Below are 21,287 nucleotides of genomic sequence, written 5' to 3'. Positions count from 1 at the left end.
AATAACGACATAGTAAATCATACGCTACATGTTCCAGACCCAGAACCTCTTCAGCGCTGCGTGTGTGTGTATGTATGTGTGTGTGTTTGTTTGAGTGTGTGTGTTTGTGTGGATGCTATCATGTACAAGCGTGGTTGTCTTTTCTTTCAAGCGTACGTCAGCCAGTAAGAGTCCATTTAAATTGTGTCAGAGACAGGATGAGAGAGGGTGAGATGAAAACAGAGAAAGGAAAAAGACAGAACAAGAGAGAGTGAGCAAGAAAAAGAGAGATATATACAGAGTGGTAGGACCTGATGAAGGAGTGTGTGGTTTAGGGTTAGCGACAAAAAACCTGGCCCTGACACCCATTAACCAGTAGTCAGGGAGTTTAGGAAACATTGTCAGGAGATTACTTGTGTGTCTAAGGGTGTGTGTGTGTTGGGGCTGGGGTGGAGGGGGGATATGTGTATGCATGAGAGAGAAAAAAACAAACGCAATGAATGTTTGTGTGAGATAGAGGGAAGATCCTATGGAAAGTTATTTCACATCAGCTCTGTTCTCATACCTAACCGACCCCATGTTTACATTGTGATTGGTTGAGACAGTGCCTTGTGCATGCCAATCGGGGAAGTGCAAAATTGTGCCCTAACCCCAGCCTTAACCCCACCTCTGACCCCAGGCCTAGCCCTTGCTCTAGCCCCAGCCCCAGCCTCTGATCTAGACCATACAAACGTTTCACTGTCAGATTAGGAAGGATTAGCAAAAAACACCAGCCCGTCCCAACTCTGCCTTATGATGCAGAGAGTACTTCAAATGAAATCTCCACACAGCACTACAGATGGCAACCCCTATTCAAGGAGAGCAACTCTGTCTCAAGCTTCCTCTCTGATTGGGTGTCTCTATGCGTCTCCGTTAAACCATGTAACCAATGGCTTGTTGAGTGATGATGAAACACCCCCCACTGGTCTAATATACATGGATTCATAGGTACACACAGCACACACACACTCTAATACACAGACGCACATCGCTCCCATAGCGCTACGCTCCTCTAGGCTGACTGCCTCAAACAGAAGCTTGGTAGGGGCTAATCTCCATTGTGTTTTAAAATGTGACACACACACACACACACACACTCTCTCACTCTCTCTCTCTCTCTCTCTCTCTCTCTCTCTCTCTCTCTCTCTCTCTCTCTCTCTCTCTCTCTCTCTCTCTCTCTCTCTCTCTCTTGACAGACGCTCTGGCTGGTATTTTTATCCATCCCCAGAGCCATTCATGGACCGCAGGCCATATCACTCTGTAAAGACAGAGGGTTCCAGAGTCACCCTCTCCAGCTCTCCCTGCCCCTGAGCACCAGGCCTGGGACATGTCTGGGGGGAGGAGGGGGTGGCAGAATGTGGAAAGAATTTAGACTGTTATCAGCCTGCCCCCCTCCTGGACCACTGAGGCACTCACATTCTCTCTCTTTTTCAGTCTCTCTTTAACACACATCCACAATTCCCCCCCCACCCCGTACATCCCCCACCACCACCACACACACACGCACCAAACATGAGCTCAGGGCTGGCCGCGGTGCAGGCCCCGTTCCCTGCTCAGCCGTGTTCCTCCACTCTCCGTGCCTCCTGTTTATCTGCCTGCTAACAGGCCAGCCTGGACCAGGAGGAGACCTGATAGGTCAGCCTGGACCAGGAAAAGACCTAGACCCAAGAAGCAGTGAGAACGCGAGAGGTTAAATCTTTGGAGGGGAGGCCTCTTGCGACACAGAGGAGTGCCGGGCAAGGGGGGTTACATTTACATTTTTACATTACATTACATTTAGTCATTTAGCAGACGCTCTTATCCAGAGCGACGTACAGTAAGTACAGGGACATTCCCCCCGAGGCAAGTAGGGTGAAGTGCCTTGCCCAAGGACACAACATCATTTGGCACGGCTGGGAATCGAACTGGCAACCTTCAGATCACTAGCCCGACTCCCTCACTACTCAGCCATCTGACTCCCCAGGTTTGCCAGGTTGCCAGGTTTGGTCGTTGCTCTTTCAGATGTGCGCCACTCGTAAAAACGCTGAGTGGAATGAAATGAATGACGGGAGGCTTGATAAGGCACCGCCGGACTTGCGTCCAACCAGTGAGACAAAGGTCGTCTGCAGCTTATCACCAGCTCCTGTTATCTCCTCTCTGTACTATTGGTGGTGGGGAGTGGGGAGGTGAGAGGGGTTATAGTCTGTGAACTCACTTATTTCAGTTACTGAGTCCAGTGGGAAGTGTGTAGTACTCAAAAAGGCAATATAGTGTGATTCCAGGGTTGTTCCACATTTGCCACTGATGCCAGTCATGACAGGACCTGACCTTAGCGGGTTCATTTTAACTAACATCCGCTTCCTGTTTTCCAGATAAACAAGCAAGCACAAGAGACTGCACTGCCAAGCTCCATTGCCTTGACATAAATCAAGCAATTAGGCTTCGACAGACAACCATGGAGATACGGGAACAGAATAACATGGCGCCTTACCTCAAAGAGATTCGAAGCCTCGTTGCCATACTGACTGGAGATGATCTCTGATTGGTCACTGTACCACTTGAGTCCGCCCAGGAAGCTGTCTGCGTCCAGGTCGCTGACGTCCAGCTCTGATAGGTCCAGCTCTGGCAGGTCTGGACAGAGGGGCTGGTCCTCACCCACTAAGGCAGCACACTGGGGGAGGGGGGGGGGGGGAGAAGAGAGGAGGACAACCACAACATTAACATTTGTAAATATGTCCACAATTCAGCTGGAAGCTTCACAGGTAAACTGACTAGTATCTGTCAAACACGCAATGTTGTTTGGGGTCTCTTAATCGATTCACAGATGTGTAGGATTGTTCTGACCATCGTGCACCATTTGTGCACTTAGCTAACCACAATATCATTAGACAGTTATTACGCAAAATAATGCCGCAAGCATTCGTGAGGCTTTGTCCAAGCTGCTGATTGACTACGTAGGCTTTGTCAGCCTCTTTTGAAAGAGAGCATGGATAGACTTGCCACCTGATTGACCATGGCGCTGCGTGTACCACTGCTATGGCCCAGATTTCATTTCTGTCACGGCTGTCTTCTCTTTCATACATTGTGATCCACACGGGAGCCCAACACCGCTAAATACTGCTTGTTCACATTACTCATCGTCCGCTTTCATGTGTCTATGCGACAGCTGTTCCACGGCTCTCCAGGCACAAATCATCGGATTCATAGAGCTGTGATCGAGGAGATCCACACTTTAAATCTTTCATCCACCTTCGCCGTGCACGAGAGGCGGGCATGGAGATCATGTCAAGACGCCAACAGTTGCAGGCTCAATGTAAACAAGTTCCAATAAGCGGGTCGCTAACCTACATTTCTTTTCCAGGTGCCAAGATGTTACAAATGTTAATTGCTTCAGCGGGCCGCGCTCGCAGCAAGGTTAGGCTCCCGCGCCAGCATTTCATCTTGGCACACGCAGTCTCACTTGAACACCATGCACCTCCCAGACGACCAAGGAGAGGACAACAAAAAGTGACACAAACTCAGGTATTTCTATTTGAATTTAGATTCCCCTCCCATGTGTCCCATATGACATGTTTGTGAATACCTGTTAATGTAAATTGTGATACAGCGTTACAAGTAGGATACTGTCAAGGAAATGTCATCATCGGACATGGCAGTGTCTCGAGGACACTGGCCACCCCGCAGGCACACCTGTCAAGCAGCTGGTCCAGGGGTCGTGCAGAGGCTGGGCGGACGGGTATGAACCGGAGTGTCATGCAGTGCAAGAGTGCAACGGACACAGTGCCAAGTGTGGAGTAAGATAAGAACCCAGATACTTTTATCACAGTTAAATTGCACTCATGATTGCACCAGCATGAGGACATAACTAATACGAGGCCGTACAAGGGGCAGCATACATGCCTGGATACAAGCCCGGACCCCCCCAGCCCCAACGAACAAATAGACATAATAAAAGTCTGACAATATGAAAACCCTATACGAAACAGGGAATTAAAGAATGTGTCAGATGTTTAAAAAAATCCCTCAAAAGATCAATTTGCTTTCAATCGTCTCATCGACTTCCAATGGTACTAAAGAAACAGCGCCGCCAGACAGTGAGCGGGGTAGAGCGCTGCTCCACAGCCGCTCTGATTTATACGCACACAGAACACACAGAGGCACCTGCTAGCTGTAGATTATTAGGAATTTGACCAGGACTCGGGAGGCAATCCCCTGATTGTAAAGAAGGGCTGCCGAAATTGCGTTGCATGATTTATGCCGAACTGTATGCACTGGCGTATTTTGAAATAAAAGCTCTGTAGAATTGGCTAAGCGTCAACACCTGATATGATCCTGGAAAAACACGCACATAGGCGTCGAGGTTTGTGCTGAAGCACAATCACCGAAGTAAGATACTAAATGTCCAAGCAAAATACATGTTTTTTTTTTCTTCCGTCACAAGTAAACCAATAATTCACTCTATCAATGCAGTGTTGAAGACTATAGTGTTGCATGAAATCATTCGCCCAAAATCTTAAAAGGGAAATAAATAAATGCATGCATACTTGGTGAATAAGTAATTAGTTTGGCTGTTATTTGTAAATAAAATGCTTTATCCCACCCCAACAATACACAGCCTGGATAATAACATTAGAAATAGTCTGTCGTCCGTATCATATCACAAAGTTATTCGTCCGATTGAATATTATCTCTATAAATGCAATAAGTCGTTGTTATCTGCACACAGCTCTGTGGACCTTTGCGTCCATAACAAATTGTATGAACATGATGCACATATTAACAAGGTTGGGGTAGGTAAATAGTACAGACATTATTTTATGCTTCGCTACTGTATAATCTCATTATTTAAGCCGTTATTACGAAATTGGAATTTAAGGAAAAACAATGTAGCTACATCTGGTAATTGTCAAGACTGTTAAGACACATCTCCCCTGCTAATCACTGCACGTAAAGACTTTGGTAGAAAGGTAGAAAATTCGTATAGAATCTCCCCATTTTGTTATAAGCAACTGAGCTAAGATTATCCAAAAGGATGTTGGCACAGGCGCGCCCGATACCGTTTACGATGCTCCAGCTACCATCGTAATGCCAGATAGCGGTCCCTATGTACAATCATAGCTTTCCTCTGGACATAAACATGCTTATAACCAAACAAACCCCGAAAAAACATATAGTTATCTTAGGATGCGTTTACGTGTGCTACAGTACAATACCTGACTGAGAAACATTTCTGTCATGCTATCTTCAAAAGCGGATACTTCTTAACAGCGGAACAGGAGCGCGTAGAGTCCGTGAATGGAAAGATCTGCAAGAGCATGTCAACATTCTTTCCGACTGCACGACATCCTAGGGACGCGGCCAGCTGCACGAGAAACCCCGCTCTCGCTGCCTACACGCAGGGATCTAACGACTAAACCAAGTGACAATATGAAGTAAAAGAAAGCAATTCTTAGCATATCCCCTTGATTTGTCAGATATTCCTGCGCTGTGATTTCCCCTCTTCAATCTCCTCAGATGAGCGTATAGCGCAGTGTGCCGACAGCAGCAAAGAAATCAGGCTCTTGGTTGTTCAGTGCGGTCCATCTTCCCAGAAACGGTCCAGAAGCGCTATAGTTGACAATAAGTTGGATATTTAGAACTGCTCACCTCTAATTCTCTCCACACCGAGTCCTGGTTACACCTGTCCCACGCCATTCAGGCACTGAATGACGGTCCGCAAAACAAAAAAAGAAATCGGGCAAAAAGAAATCCACTCGCGCTCCACTCGCTCTCACAGACAACTGCCCCTTGCTGAGAATGAACTGAGGGCACCTGTCTTACAACTGCTTTCCATCACATGACAAAGCTATTAAAAGTAGGCAGGGGAGTGACTCCCCTCTACCCCCTCCCCACTACTCGCCAATGACGTACTGGGAGCAGGCGGGGTCTGGCACTCGCATAGTAGCTCGATCTATTCCAACTATAAAACCGTTCACTTCACATGACACGGCGAGATAAAAGACACAAGATAAAAGCGATGCCGAGCACCTGAATCGTCGCTTATATGTATATCAAGACGGCACTGCCAGGCGGTGCATTGGACTTTAATATATGACAAAAATAAATAGATGTTCCGGATACCGTAGCCTGTCGCAAGCAACAAATTGACTGCACATATAATCTGTGTGGCACTAAGTAAAGCGCCACTCAAAACGGATTAACTAGACTATGTGTATCTGCCACCAAGTGAAACGTAATGCATAATACAGATTGAATACACTACTATTTGTGGACGACTTCCCATTTTTCCCAAATAGCGTAGGTCCATATGAGTACTAGAGATTGTCTTTAAAATCATTCGAAGGTATTGCGCTGTGGCTGACCTTTTGCTATCATTTCAAAATAGTTTCAACACTGCAGAGCAGACACGTCATCTAGCTGGCTATTGGTTGCATATTGTAGTAGTCTATGCCCGGCGTCTGTCAAAAAACTGTCATTCGGATACTGGTCATGTGCGTAAAAGCCGCATCCTTTTATATCCGGCAGCGTTTGTTCTTCTAAGAACTTATAAAGATATGCTACACGTTTACCCGCACGGTTAATTTAAAAGCACCGTTAACTTGAATTTCAGGTTTTTCTACCCCGTTAGGAAGTATTTTGCATGCGCAACATAGCAACACAGTTTGTTTTCTTTCCAGCAGAGCCTGTGGCTAGTTACTTAAAAGTATAACGACTGAATAAAAACGGGTTAACCCCAAATGTATGTTCACTAGTAATGCCGAACTAGTTTATATATTTTTAGTAGTTCATACATTCATATTCTTTACCGGACTTTTGAAATAAAAGTGCAGATGATAGTATCAACCGTGTATATAGTGGAAACACGGAGTGTATACGAAACATCACCAGAGAAAACAATAATAAAACCTCTGTGGATATTTCAAACAAAGTGGGTCACCAGACTCGTGGGGGGCGAACAGCCTACTTATTGTCTGAGGCTCCACCGGTTAAAAAACATTTCTAACATTTACAAGTCTCTTAAACTAATGGAAGATTCATTAAGTGGTATGAGGTCGATTTTAAACATAGGTACACTAAATAGTCAGCTTTTGTGAGTGCAGAAAACCTTATTGTTAAGAAATCAAATATTCAAAGCTTATAATATGTCTTAAACCTTAACGTTTTTCTTCCTGAGTGAAACACCTGCATGGTCATCTATATAACAAATACTAACCCTAGTAAATATAAATCTAACTACTTATCAAACGTGGAACTCATATTAATTCATTGCAACTAATCTGCACATTAAGGAATTCCGTCCATGGTACTGAGAGATTCACCTGTGCATGCAAAGAGTAATTGTCTCCCTAAATTAGCAAGCAGGAAATTGCACGGTAAAACGTAAAGAAGTGGCTGGCGCTGGGATTGTGGCACACAAACGAAGTGGAAGTGTGTGTGGCTGCTTATTGCCTTCCGAGGACCTACCTCCTCACCAGCGCGCACACACACACACACACACACACATCTGGTTCACCGGGCCCGCCACACACTCCTCAGCCAAGTGTGCCCTGAGCAGGTGGTGTGCAGTGACCTCACCAGGCCCAGATGGAGCCCAGCCACACACATCGTACATGGGACCAAAGGAGTGACACACAACTCAATGGATGGTGGCCTTGCAAGTATGGCGGAAATAAAACATCAAGACAACGGAGGTACAGCCTCGCGAATCACATGCGACAGATGCAACAATGCTACGAACTCATGCTGTGCCGCCATTGGGGGACCAGAGGAATGACGCTCTGCAGTGACGCTCGGAGTATCGGAGACATCAAGCACTAGGATTGCATTGTTTTATCATCCAGGACAGCCCTATGGGTGACGTTGGATATCAAACAGATGCTGGAATGGCTTTGTCTTCAGCAGAGGCACAACTCACACTTTAGAGCATTATCTGATTGTACCCTTCATACCAATTAAGACAACAGCAGCTAAAAATAGATAGGACTGCTGTGTGTTATTTTTTCTGTCGACAAGGATCGGATTTCTTCTCTTTCTTCATGATATATATTTTTGCTAGTGCGGGAGCCGCGCTGCTTGTTTGTTTAGATTGGCAGAGCCTTATAGATTTTGGAATCATCTCCATGTTTTGAAGCCGAGGATGTGTTTGAAGACGATGTGTTTGAGGAGGGTGTGGTGGATGGTGTTGGAAGCAGTCAGCTGTTAGGGGTGAATACTCTTCACACCCCGCCCTACACCCCCTCTGGCCTCAGGAGCGGAGAGGTGGTGGTTGGGGGAGGGGGGTGGGGAATTGCCCGGGGCCCGTCGGACGAAGGCTTCCACACGCGACGGGCAAGCTGGGAACCTCTCTACTGTTCATCGGTGGAGGTGTAGGGGATCCCAGATAGATAAGCTGGATAGCCCCTAATGGATTTAGTTGTCACTGGTAATTGTCTAAGACACTGTTACTTCACGGTGTCGGGGAAACCACAGATGGGGTAGAAGGCAGAACGGTAGAGCGGCGTGGCCAAGGCCGAGTGCTGGCTGTGGGGAGCTCTCATCCTGGGACAAAAGATAGCTGCGAGGTTTGCTTTCACACCAGCTTACATTAAGACCTCCCTCTAGATGTTCCCCCTCAGAGGGGCCGTCCTACAGTAGGAGGCGTGAAGAGTTGTTCACGCCCGCTCGCTGCTTGGGGTATTGTCGCGTGACAGACTTGGCCGCGACGAGTCTAAGAAGCTCTCGAAGATCTAGACCACCGATTTTTCACAATTCCACGGTTTGAAATAGTCTTTCTCGTTGAAAGTACTTCTCAATTTATTTAGCCTAATTTCAATTTGACGGTATCATTTATCCCGTATTGCAGGTTTGCTCCTGTATTGGTTTTGTGCTACAGCCATAGTGGCATCCACAGTTTATGTGTAAGATATGATCAACTTGTGTGTGTGGTGGATGAAGGAACCCATTGGATTGAAAATATGTGTGTGTGCCACTGGTCTGCAGGGTCTGCTCTGTGTTTGGGGGGGGTTAATCACTGTGAGGCAGGAGATATCTTCCATCAACATGTATCCTAACATCTGGCCAGTTCGTAACCCACTGGCTGAACTCACACTAGTTTCTCATTGGTCAGAGACAGGAGATCTCACTTCCTCTTCAAGTACTGTTCCTGTGAGTGATAACGTGCCCAGTTCTCTGCTTAATGTTCCTCCGGGGCTGACAGCCTGGTCTTCTGCTCTAGGGTTCATGTGTTCTGCTCTGGATGAAGGGGGAAGTGGTCATGTTTCACTATGGTCCGGGCCGTGGCTGACCAGTTGACCACAGGAAGTGTAACAGGATCCATATATGTTCCCTGAATGCACAGTACCATCCTATTGATATCAAATGATGGACACAGGACTTCCTAAACTGTAAGACACACAACGGGCCTGACCACAATGAGGTCATAGCTCGAGAAGGAAGACTTCCACTATGTTCCATACATCCAATATACATGTGCTGAACAATCTAGATCCTTCTTTGAAACAAGTAAAAATAGGTGGACGGGCCACAACACAAACTAATGGAAACAGTACGCCTGTGAGCTTTTCCAACTTGATATGGAGGAGGACACATAAAACCAAATCCGAGAAGTCGGGTCTCGTACGACTCACTTCAACAATAACAAGAGTGACAATTCTTTCCGTGAAGGACACCACATTACACCGCGATGCCTAGCACATGCATAAGCAGCCAGATTCAAGAGAGGCCATTAGATTAGCACCTTGTGCTTTTCCACACCCTACCCATTGGCAAGCTGCTATACACTTCTCCTTCAAAGAAGATACGTCCCTCTCTCCCCCCCCCTCCCCCCTTCCTTGTACACTGCCCTTCATAGAAGGCTTCAGCCCTCCACCAGCAGCTTGCTGAGTGTGTAATCCTTTCCATCAATGAACTCCACTGTGTCATTTAGCAGGTCTCAGGGTGGCGGGCATTCTCCCTGTGGAGAGTCCAGCTCGCGTTATTAAGGCAAATGGCATGAAGGGGGCCGTGGCGAGTTAGGCCGAGCAGAGCCTTGAAATTGAAAATAACATTGGTCCCACGCAGGGCCGGTAAACACAAAAGGGGCTGGGGGCTCGGTGGGAGGTACCACCCCGCTCCCCCCCCCCCCCCCCCCCCCCCCCCCGCAGACCAATAATATCACGGTGGCTCTGAGAGAATATGCTGGAAGTCTCTTGTCGGAGCTTCCCCGATGCAAGGGGCTGTTGCTGGGCTTGTTTAAACCCACCAGCCAGTCATGAAAGATGCATGCGTGGTGTGAGGGCGTGCGGCGGGTAGAGGCGGCCCATGTAATGGGCTGGGTAGGAAGAAGCTGCGGTACGCCAACACTTCAGGGTTCATGCTGGCGGGGGGCACTTTGGGCTTTTGCTTGGGTGGCACTCTGGAGGGATGTTAAAGTCATGGACCATGAGGGCTGGGCTACAAACACATACTAATGCAAGTCCCCACGCCAATGTTTCCATAAAACAGAATTTTAAGAGTGTTGTAAAGTTCCAGCAGATGCCAAATGTTGTTTACCTGTCCTCAGGGTGACAGTAGCTAGAAGTGTACGTGCAGAGCAGATTAATAAAGAGGTTAACCTAGCTAGTTAGTGTTAAAGTTAACACCTAGTGTTACAGATTAATACCAAGGTTAATTTTTCAGGTATTTAAAGAGGTTAATCTAGCTAGTTAATGTTACAGGATATACTAATACAGAGGTTAATTTAGCTAGTTAATATTACAGATGAATACAGACATTAATATAGCTAGCTAGTGTTACAGATTAATACAAAGGTTAACATAGTTTAGTGTTACAGATTAATACAGAGGTTAACCTAGTTTAGTGTTACAGATTAATACAGAGGTTAACATAGTTTAGTGTTACAGATTAATACAGAGGTTAACCTATTTTTGTGTTACAGAACAGAGTAATACAAAGGTTAACCTGCAATACAGCAGTGCATCTAGCAATATTCAAATGAAGACATCTCTTGTCATGACAATCTTCCGCAAAAAATACAAAACAAAGAAACACAGTGGGTCACATGATACAAAGTTCATCTGTTTCACAAAAACATGTGAAATACAAACAGTTTAGATTCGGCCACAAAGACATCCAGGACAATGTTGATGATCGTTATTGTGGTTTGTTCTCCCGGCCCCCAAGGCACCACCACTACAAGATGGCGCGGATTCCGAAAAATAATATTAAAGGCATGTTGGAGATACTTGGACAGCGAGTCTCGTGTTCCTTATGTACTCTTAGTACTGGCCTGGTGCCAGAGCAGAACTAGGTCAGGTGGAGTGCAGTCTGCCTGCCGGAACCCCATGTTCAACCCACATCCAGGGAGGAAGAGAGGGGAGGAGGAGAGGAGAAGGAGGGGAGGAGGAAGAGAGGGGAGGAGGAGAGGAGAAGGAGGGGAGGAGGAAGGAGGGGAGGAGGAGAGGAGAAGGAGGGGAGGAGGAAGGAGGGGAGGAGGAGAGGAGAAGGAGTGTAGGAGGAAGGAGGGGAGGAGGAGAGGAGGGGAGGAGGAGAGGAGAAGGAGTGTAGGAGGAAGGAGGGGAGGAGGAAGGAGGGGAGGAGGAGAGGAGAAGGAGGGGAGGAGGAAGGAGGGGAGGAGGAAGAGAGGGGAGGAGGAGAGGAGAAGGAGTGTAGGAGGAAGGAGGGGAGGAGGAAGGAGGGGAGGAGGAGAGGAGAAGGAGTGTAGGAGGAAGGAGGGGAGGAGGAAGAGAGGGGAGGAGGAGAGGAGAAGGAGTGTAGGAGGAAGGAGGGGAGGAGGAAGAGAGGGGAGGAGGAGAGGAGAAGGAGTGTAGGAGGGGAGGAGGAAGGAGGGGAGGAGGAGAGGAGAAGGAGTGTAGGAGGAAGGAGGGGAGGAGGAGGGGAGGGGGAAAGGAATAGGAGAAGGAAAGGAGGAGGAAGGTAGAACAGGAGGAGGGGTGGGAGAGGGGAGGAGGTTGTGGGGATGCACAGGTAGAAATTTCTAGAGCAGCACAACGCAGGATTCCTTTTTACCCCATATATCACGGAAACGTGAGCAACTAACGCTACGCCCCACGGTCCAGTGCAGGCCTAATTATTTTGAGGAATGAAAAGAGTCGGAGAGAGAGAGAGAAACCATGTGAATGTGCATTTCTTTCATGCGGCCTGCATACGGGGTGTGTAACCACAAGCCCGGAAAAATCCTTACGGCACAATAAAACTGATTGTATCATCACCTTTTTTTTCCCCTTACAGGGTGCATTTGTACTTCTCTTTTCATCCACTCCTGAAAGGAGCGTGTACCGCGGAGGACAGCCGTTAAAGGAGGAGAGGAAAGAGCAGGGGAGGAGTGCGAAGGGAAGGCGCAGTTGATTCCCATTTTCACTGAGGCACTGTCAGAGAGAGAGAGAGAGAGAGAAAGAGAGAGAGACATGACGGATACAGATGGACAGAGAGTGGGCGCCCAGTGACAGAGGAGGGGGACGTAAAAAAAAAGAGAGCGATAGAGAGAGAGAGATAGCAGCAGATGAAGAGGGTGCAGGTGGATGGATTCAAGGGGACAGATATGGAGAAGAAGATGGAGAGATTGGGTGACAAGAAGAAAAAGTGATTAGCAGGGGCGTGGACGGTGGGGCGACGGGAGGCCTGGAGGGAGGGCTGGAGGGACGAGAAACTTCCCCGTCCTCTCCCTCCCTCCCCCCCCCCCCGTATCACAAGCCCCCCGAATAAACAAGAGCTGACAGCCCCTCCCTCCCCCCCATCCCTCTATCTCTCGTCGTCGCGAGCCTGGCGACTCTCCATCCCTCATGGCCTGACTCAGCCCGACTGACCATACACCAGCCCCTCTGTCATGGCGCGTTATCGCGTCGATAATCTAAATACATGTTAGGCCCCTTTCCTTCCCCCCCCCCCCCCCCCCCCTCCACACACGCACACTTTCCCGTCACGGTCAGATATCTTCCTGCTTACGATGTGTATCTGGGGCCACACGTGCTATATATTCATTTACAGGAAGGTCTTTCAATCCGCACGCACACACACACATACTGTACACACAAACATTCTCTCTCTCTTACACACACAAATACAAACACACACACACACAGCAAATATGACCTAAGCACCCTGGGTGAGTATAGTGTTACGAGAAAGTGCCGTTGTGCTGTAATCCTGCAATCCCCTTTGTAAATGATATCTAACAGGAGGAACTAATGAATTGAGAAGAGGGTTCTATTCATTGATGGTGTTTTGAGATCTCTCAATCTACTCCACAAAGAACTGAAATGTTTTGGCAAACGTCCAACACCTTTGAAGTGCGAGAGGACGTAAGCCGATTTTCAAGGGAGCTAAGTGCCGGTAGTGTGGGTAGCTTCAGCCGTCGGTCGAGGCGTCGGTGTGGTTCTCACAGGCCCCCGTCCTCCACCCCGAGGTCAGTCCTGATGGCCAATCCAGACAGATAGTTTCTATAACGGCTCGCACTGACAGACACTCAGCTTGTGCTTGTCTGTTTTCTTGTCAGCTCTTTGATGCTCAGCCGCCCCCCCACCCCTGCACCTCACCTCACCTCACCACCCTACCCACGCCTCTCCTGACTTCTGCTCTCTCTGTCTCTCTCTCTCTCTCTCTCTCTCTCTCTCTCTCTCTCTCTCTCTCTCTCTCTCTCCTTCTCTCTGTTTCTCTCTCTCACCCCTATGCTATCTCTCCATTTCACTCCTTCACTTCCCTTCCCTCCCTCCCTCTCTCTATCATTCTCTTGCTCTCTCTCCCTCTGTTCCTATCATCCCTCCCTCTTTCTTTCCACCTCTCTCCACCCCCCTTCACATCCCACCTTCCCTCCCGCTTTCTCCCTCCCCCTCCCTTCACCTGTCTCCCTCCCTCTTTCTCTCCCTGTCTCTCCCACTCTCTCTCCCCTCATCACTTCCTCTCTGTCTTTCTGTTCTCCCTCACATGGCGCTCTGCGACCATTGGGACGCCCGTCGCCACGGTAAACAGGATTAATCAGCGCTGGCGCCGGAGCACTCTGGTCCAGATGACGCGTGTAATTAAGGAGTAATTGGCACGTCATCTCTACATGAGGAAGGATGACATGCAGGGACGCCACGCCGCTAGCATTATACCCACTGGAGCTATGAAGTCCGCTAACTCCCCCCTCCCCCCCCGGACCCCTTCCCTCGACCTCTGACCCTGCGAGCGGCCATTCTCTCTCCACCGACTTCCGCTAACTCGCTCCCCGGCATTGTGATTCGCTTGCTTACTTGTTTATTTACATGCTAACACACTTAAACAGTAATTTGCTAACTCATTCATTTATTTACATGCTAACCCACTTACGGGCGTTCGCTAGCGCGGACTTATTCATTTATCCACATCCGAGATGACACTGTCGCTTGCTAGCATATTCATTCATGCACACAGGAAGTCACTTACGCTTTTCCTTTTTTAATTGCTTCTGTGCACTCACAGTGACTGGCTTTACAGGGTTCTATGTAATGTGGAGATGGCCGAGATGCCCTTAGATGTTTGAGGTCGCCCTGGCTTCAACAAAAGCTGAGGACTGAGCCCTTATCTCAGCTCCGAGCTGGGGGCAGATCTGGGAGGCGTCAGAGCCAGGACTGGGATTCACCCTTGTGTGTTTTATTGCATGGTGGTATTTTGCAGTCAGGAATGACAAAGAACATGTGGGGGCCTGCTTGAGCTGATGAGCACAGCGCAGATCAACTTGACATTTAGATTGTGTACGTGGATATATATCGAGAGAGAGAAAGAGCTTTGTTGACCATGTACATGTTCTTGCCAGGTTGCTGGTTACTACATGAGAGGGGCCTGATAGGAAGGATGGGCAAGACCTGACGGATGAGGGGGGGGGAGGGAGGGGAGTTGGTAGTGGGCGCCCTGGCTGGCAAGGGAGGGGGGTTGCTGGTGCGAGGGACAGATAACCTAAGAGATAGCTGCGGGGTCATTTGCAGCGTGCTCCCTATCTCAGTGGACGCCCATGAGTTGTGCTTGGGGGGGGGGGGGGGGGGGGGAGGGACGCCATAATGGCAGCGCAAATGGCTCATGGAGATCTCCCAGTTGTTTTTCATCACATCAATTTCACGCCACGGCACCGCCAGGTTCCTCTGACATGCAACAAGGTGGGGACGGAGGGAAGGAGAAAAAGATAGACAGGAAATAAGAGTGAGAGACAGTCGAGGGAGATTGAGGGAAGAAATGGAGAACACAAGATAGATATAGTGAGTGAGTGTATGCTCCTACGCTTGGCTTTTAGGGGATGTGTGTGTGTGTGTGTGCGCGCGCATTTGTGTGTGTACACACGCGCTCTTGAAGGTTGAGCTGTGTAAGGTGTGTCTGAAGGTATTTTTTTGGGGTGTGAGAATACTTGCTTAGCATTTATGTGTGTGGGGAAAACAAGCGGTTTTATATTAGATTATGGAAAAAAGAAACGTGAGGGCTGTGAGGGCACATTCCCTCAGATTGCAGCTGGTGCAAAGATATTTCAGATCTCCTGGAGTGTCTTTCATTCTGATTCTATCTTCAAGGGATGCCTGCTGCCACGATTCCTCCAAATGTTCCTTTCGACTGACCCTTTGTGAGTGCTAGTCTTAAAATTTCATCTGTGCTGCGAACCAACCTGTCAATATAACCCTACTATCCCTCTGAAGACATCTAAAGGGTCCACTCAAACACGCAGGACGGTGAATATTTAACCCCACAGTGTTTTATTGGTGTCAGGACCTGAATGTTCGTTTTTTTCCGTTCTTCCAGACGAATATCTTTTGGATCCACCCCTCGTGCGCTATGGGGGGCAACTACAGAATCAGAACCAAAGAGAGTTGATTTTCAACTGACATGACGGAAACAAAAAATACATGTTTCAACCTCTACAAATCTATTTCTATTTGTAGAAATAGAAATAGATTTCTTTGGAAAGCAAAATGCATCTGGAAAGCAAAAAGAGCAGGCCGTGTTGTACACTTAGAACACAAGCGAGCCAACCACTCCACTCCACAAGACTGACAGTGCTGCAAGCCTGGGGGAAAACCTAACTCAAACAAGCCCCTAACTTATCGGACGATCTCGCCTCCACATAATTAATGACGGCGCATTTTTAATTACCCCTGCGTGGCGGTGGGCACTATGGCTTTGTTTATGAAACCCTGCTGATCCCCATATTAACAGAGTTAGCTTAATGATAGAGGTATTTCACTTAATAGCATTTTTATTACTCTCCGTAAGTATGTGGCGATTAATTAGCGCCAGGCGAATTAAGTTCCTCTCCTGTAATGGCCTACCAACACAGGACATCATTACCCATATCCAGAATCATCCATAACGGAGGGGAGTCAGGTGGCCCTGATGGTGGTGGTGGTGGCGATGGGGGGGATGAATATTCCCTGGCATCGATGAGAGGTTTCCTAGCACGGATGTGTGCAGCGCGTCCGAGGGAGATGACAGACCCGGAAAGTTCTGTGATTCATGATTCACAGCGGCCTCAGAGAAAATACGTTTGAGAAGACAATTTGTGCCAAGTGAAAGTGGGCACTAGCTCTGTTTGAACAGATAATTCCTGAATTAAAGATGGAGTGATAAGGGAGGCAACGACCGTCATGAAGAAAGGAACGGAGAGTGAAAGAGAAAGAGTGAGAGAGGAGAGGGGGAGAGAATAGATGAAGTGAGGGAAAGGTTTCACTCCATTCAAAAGATGCTGTGGAATAATAGACCTCACAGATGTAAATGAAGTCAAATCTTCTGAGCCTGGATGTGAAGGTAATCTAGGGTGAGAGAACACCGTCTGTGTCTTATGTAGGAGGAAATGCAGAGACAGCAAAAGTGACGAGAGCCACTGGTCTGACTGTGGGAATTGGGAACGGATTGAAATGGCAACGGGTGCAATATCTCTAAGCCTTTTTCGACAACTGCGTGAACCCATTCCATTTCTACGACACACTAGTTTCAGTTAAGGTTGTCTCAACAGGAACATGGATCACTCTTTCTGTTTCTCTCTCTTTTTCTCTCTGCATTTATCTTTCTTCTGTCTCTCTCTCACTTACGCTCTCTGTCTCTCTCTCACACACACACACACACACACACACCTACACACACACATACACAAAGCCAAGTGCCAGAGATTAAAGCTTTAATTCAGAGGGAGGATGAAACAGGAGCTAGGCATACAGTGTCAATGCTAATGTTGGAGGTTATCTCCACTGCTGACTGCTATTCCAAAGCTTTGTAGTCTGTTGCACTCTGCATGCAAATGCTAACTACAATGACCCGCTGTGGCCCCATATCTTCTTGTAAACTCTTGTTTTTATCTTTGATAAGCTCTGGCAGTGTGTGAGAGTGTGTGAGTGTGTGCGAGCCTCTGAACAGGTGCAGTCCCTCAGCGCAAGAGTATAGACTGACCCCTCCACGGGTCTGCTAATGTGTGTGTCACTCACCGCGGTGCGTGTTTGCGAGTGTGTGTCGCCCGCACACACCCGTCGAACCCGCAGAGCGTCCACGAACCAGATATAGGTTGTCGCTGGCATGCCGTCTGTGGCGGGCTGTACTACCGACCGTGGCTGGCCTTGCGTGGGCGCCAGCTGGAGGGGGTCGGGGGGCACACGGTGCCCCGTGCCAGGGTGTCCCGTGGAGGGAGGAGAAACAGGGGTCTGGTCATAGAGAAAGGCAGGCTGGCAGCATCCAGCCGTCATTAACAATGCAGCAACACTGAACGCACCCATTAATCCAGCCCTGCTGCGGTCATTCAGCCCAGCCTTGTGTACAGTCTATAAAACCCACCAATTAAAACAAGTGCGTTTGGCTTTCCCAGGGCCTACGGACAATCGTAATGGGTTCTTCTGGCTCACAGAACAATGTTATCAGGAAGAGACCAGCTCAGCCAGACGTATAGAAGAGATGGATTGGAAATTGGATGATGGAATGATCAGATTATTCTTCTTATAAAAAAAAAAGAAGAGATTTCGGTGAAGCCTTGATAATAAAAACAAGTCATGTACATACTCTATGTAAATCACGATAATGGCCTCTTTTAGACAATTTTTAGACTTGAATCGTTCATAACTGCTCATTAGAATACGAGAAGTGGTTCTATCAAGATGGATAGGTCATATCAGTCACATGGGCTGCTGGAATATCCCGGAAGACTGGGACTGCGATCACCATGGTAACATGCTAATCGAAACCTCTGTCACTGGAGAGAACAATGTCACAACAATGACGAAGGACACCCCGATGTTGAACCGTTGACAGTTGACAGCGAGTCTCTACGACTTCGTAAATCTTACTCGCTTACAAGATATCTATACGGGGGTCCTTCCAGCCTGGAAATTCAAGCTGACGTGGATGTCAGCTCCATGGGTGTGTGACATGATTGTGACAGGTTGCCGTGGTGACTGTGACAGGGCTTCTGGGAAGGTGCTAAGATCTGGGCCTTTGAAGCATTGAGGCCTGGTCTGTAACAGGAGTAGGTTACAACAAGCCAGGTCACATGGTTCTCTTGAGGAACATAGTCTGAGTTCAGAATGTAACCCACATCTCGTCCCCTGCCCGGGTGGACCCTTCCCTATTTCCCTACTGTATGTAAGAATCCTCTCCCCCCCCCACAAAAATGTAGGAAGTCGTCGTTGTCTCCCCCCCCCCAATATGAGGTTTCCAAGGCCAACAATGTGTGCTAAGTACAGAGGGAACCTCGTGTCATTTTCAAAGGAAACGTTTGTCGTAAAATTTGGGGACAGTATGCACCACGTTATAAATTAACTGCGGACGCCATCCAGGTATGCATGGCTTTTCACTCGAAAGAAACACAAGTACAAAACATGAAGTGGAGACATTCACCATAAGCAGAGCTGAGCCCTTTGTGCTGGGATTCGTTCCTGCATTCAGTGGTACATGTGTGGGGGGGTTCCAGACAGATGGCATGTTTTCCAGTGTGAGAAAGACAACACCTATATCCTGAATCCTGTCTACTGTCACTGCCTGAAAACCCACAACCACCCACCCAGCCCATTCACACTGCAAGACCACACTGGGAGAAGCAATTTGTCTTCCAGGGCCTTTATACAGTCCCACGCCTAGGAACGAGCACTGAGATTCAAATCTTTTATATCTCTTTGTTTCCATTGTAAAGACTTAGTGAGGGAGAGAGAGAGAGAAAAAAAAAACACGTTTGACCGAAGCCCAGTCGATTATCTCCCAGGTGTGTGACCGGCGTGATTGTAAGCGATCCTCGGCGTTCCCACGAGTCCCTGGACTGAAATGGGCAGAATTAGCTCAGAACAAAACCCAATTCAGCAGAAGTGAAGAAACAGCAGTTTTAAATAAAAACGGGAGAGAGAATGCCGAGAAAAGACTCCTTGCTGGAGATGAAGTTAAATCTCGGTCTTCTTTTTCCCTCTGCCCCCCCCCCCGCCTTCCCCCCCTAACACAGTGAATCATATAGTCCGGCCCTTCAATAAACTATGGGGCTGGGATTGTGTCTGTGGCGGTTCCAATACCTTTTTGTACTGAGGTTAATTACTGGCGAGGCATGAGAAAATTACATTCTCAAAATAAAGTATTCTGATTGGCTCCTCCAACGGCTATTTTAAGTCGTGCATGGTTTCCATAGGAGATTGCTAGGAAACCGGATTTGCAGACTTGTCCGATATCAAGTAACCTCATTTCAAGTCCCCTATTACAGTCACTGTTCTGACATGCAAATTACCTTCTTTTTCCCAGAGCCCAAACATGATTTCTCTCTCATGCAGATTAAGCTATCCCTGTACTTCAGCTCCCAGTGTAGTATGAACACAGACCTTCTTCTTCTATTGATAGCCATGTACTTCCCTCACTCTTCTATTTCTGGGCAGAATGCAGCCTTGCTGAAGCATTGGATCCCAGTACAGAGGAATGGTATTGGGGAGACTGACATTAGAAAAAGGTTAGGGCGGAGATATTCTCATGCATTTGCTGCTGCCCTCCTATAGGCTACGGCGAGCCAGGGCTTCCATGAGGGAGAGAGGGCGAGGGGAAAGGTGAAGGGGTCAACACAGACCTTCAGTCAATCCTTAACTACTGAGAGGCTGGTGAAGAGAGCGGAGGCAGCGAGGTGAACCAGGGAGCTCCCTGCAGCAGCGGTGCTCAGCGCGCTGGGCCCGGGGGCTGCTGCGGTGTGCGGGGGGGGATCTCATGACTCCGCTCCCGGGGCCATGATTGGGCCTTTTCCTCGCCGCTGAAAATCTTATTTACTCCCTTCGCCTTCCACATGAGATGGCGACGTCAAGCATGGTTTGCGTCCGCTGAGCTCTCGCTCGGCTGCCTGTCCCGCACGCAGGCTCGCACACATCAAGGATAATAAATATGTGTGTGTGTGTGCGTAGGGAGGGAGGAGAGTCAGCGTACCACGGCGAGGCTGGAGGGACATGTATGATCTTGGGATCCGGGAGTCATGGAGTGTGTTTTATTATCGCTGATGCCTTTGCGCGTCACGTGAGAGTTAACACTGTTTTAGGCTGCAATGAGCATGTAATCACAAACTGCCAACCCGAGACCAGGGGGGCCCAGCCGGGCGGGCCAACTACCCTGGAACCAGGAAATGTCAGCTAGATTGTGTTGTAAATAATAAATGACGCTGGTCATCTTTGGTGGGATTAACTTCAAATTGTCTGCCATAATGACTCCTTTCTGTGATTTGAGGCTCTTTGCCAGACACTCTCCGATGGTTGCCTCCTTCAGAAATGTGGACAAGTCGACATTTGACCAAGAACACCCAACCAACTGTCACAGGGGTACGGAGGGGGACGGGGGTGGAGGGTGGGGCGAGGGGGGGGGGGGGTCTCACATGCAGCTGTGGAACAGCCCACACCAAGAGAGGAAGCTGGGTAGGATGAAAGCTCTATATGGCCGAGGACCACACTTCTTCAGGGGGCTGCTGCCTTCAGAAACTCCCCTTCCTGCCCCTTGAGATGGACCATCAAGCCAGGCGTCATCGCTGACCCTCCTGGAGGTGTGACATGCTTTGTTCCTAATGACCCACTCATACCTACCCCCAGGAGGCAACATTTTGGTGATGGTCCCCCGTCAGTTTCAGGGGATTAAAGGGATGGTTAAATTGCTCGACGGTTACCAATTCCTTCAGTGGAGCTTTGAAGACAGACTCCAAGTATGGGCCATGTGATCAGAGTACATAAGTACACCAGGTACAATACATAAGCACGCTCCGGGCAAAGATGGCACGAGCCAGATTAGGTTTTGGAGGGCCATGGTTGCCTGTGCTACAGCACAAGAAGTCTACCGGCTAGCATGCCCTCCAACCAGTTCAGTTCAACAAATAG

General features: G+C 48.4%; 1 protein-coding gene across 1 annotated transcript; it reads right to left on the bottom strand.

Annotated features, from left to right (window-relative positions):
- Positions 1-2,488: 2,488 nt before the first annotated feature.
- On the bottom strand, positions 2,489-5,846 carry LOC134015786 (peroxisome proliferator-activated receptor gamma coactivator 1-alpha-like; the record flags this gene model as incomplete). The annotated part of the gene is made up of 2 exons (XM_062455318.1): positions 5,644-5,846; positions 2,489-2,668 (listed from the first exon to the last, which is right to left on the bottom strand). Coding segments are annotated over exons 1-2 (228 nt in total), but the record flags the coding sequence as incomplete, so codon positions are not given.
- Positions 5,847-21,287: the final 15,441 nt, after the last annotated feature.

Source organism: Osmerus eperlanus, unplaced genomic scaffold, assembly GCF_963692335.1.
Source record: "Osmerus eperlanus unplaced genomic scaffold, fOsmEpe2.1 SCAFFOLD_331, whole genome shotgun sequence".
NCBI classification, from domain to species: Eukaryota; Metazoa; Chordata; class Actinopteri; order Osmeriformes; family Osmeridae; genus Osmerus; species Osmerus eperlanus.
This window is presented reverse-complemented; position numbering and strand designations above follow the sequence as displayed.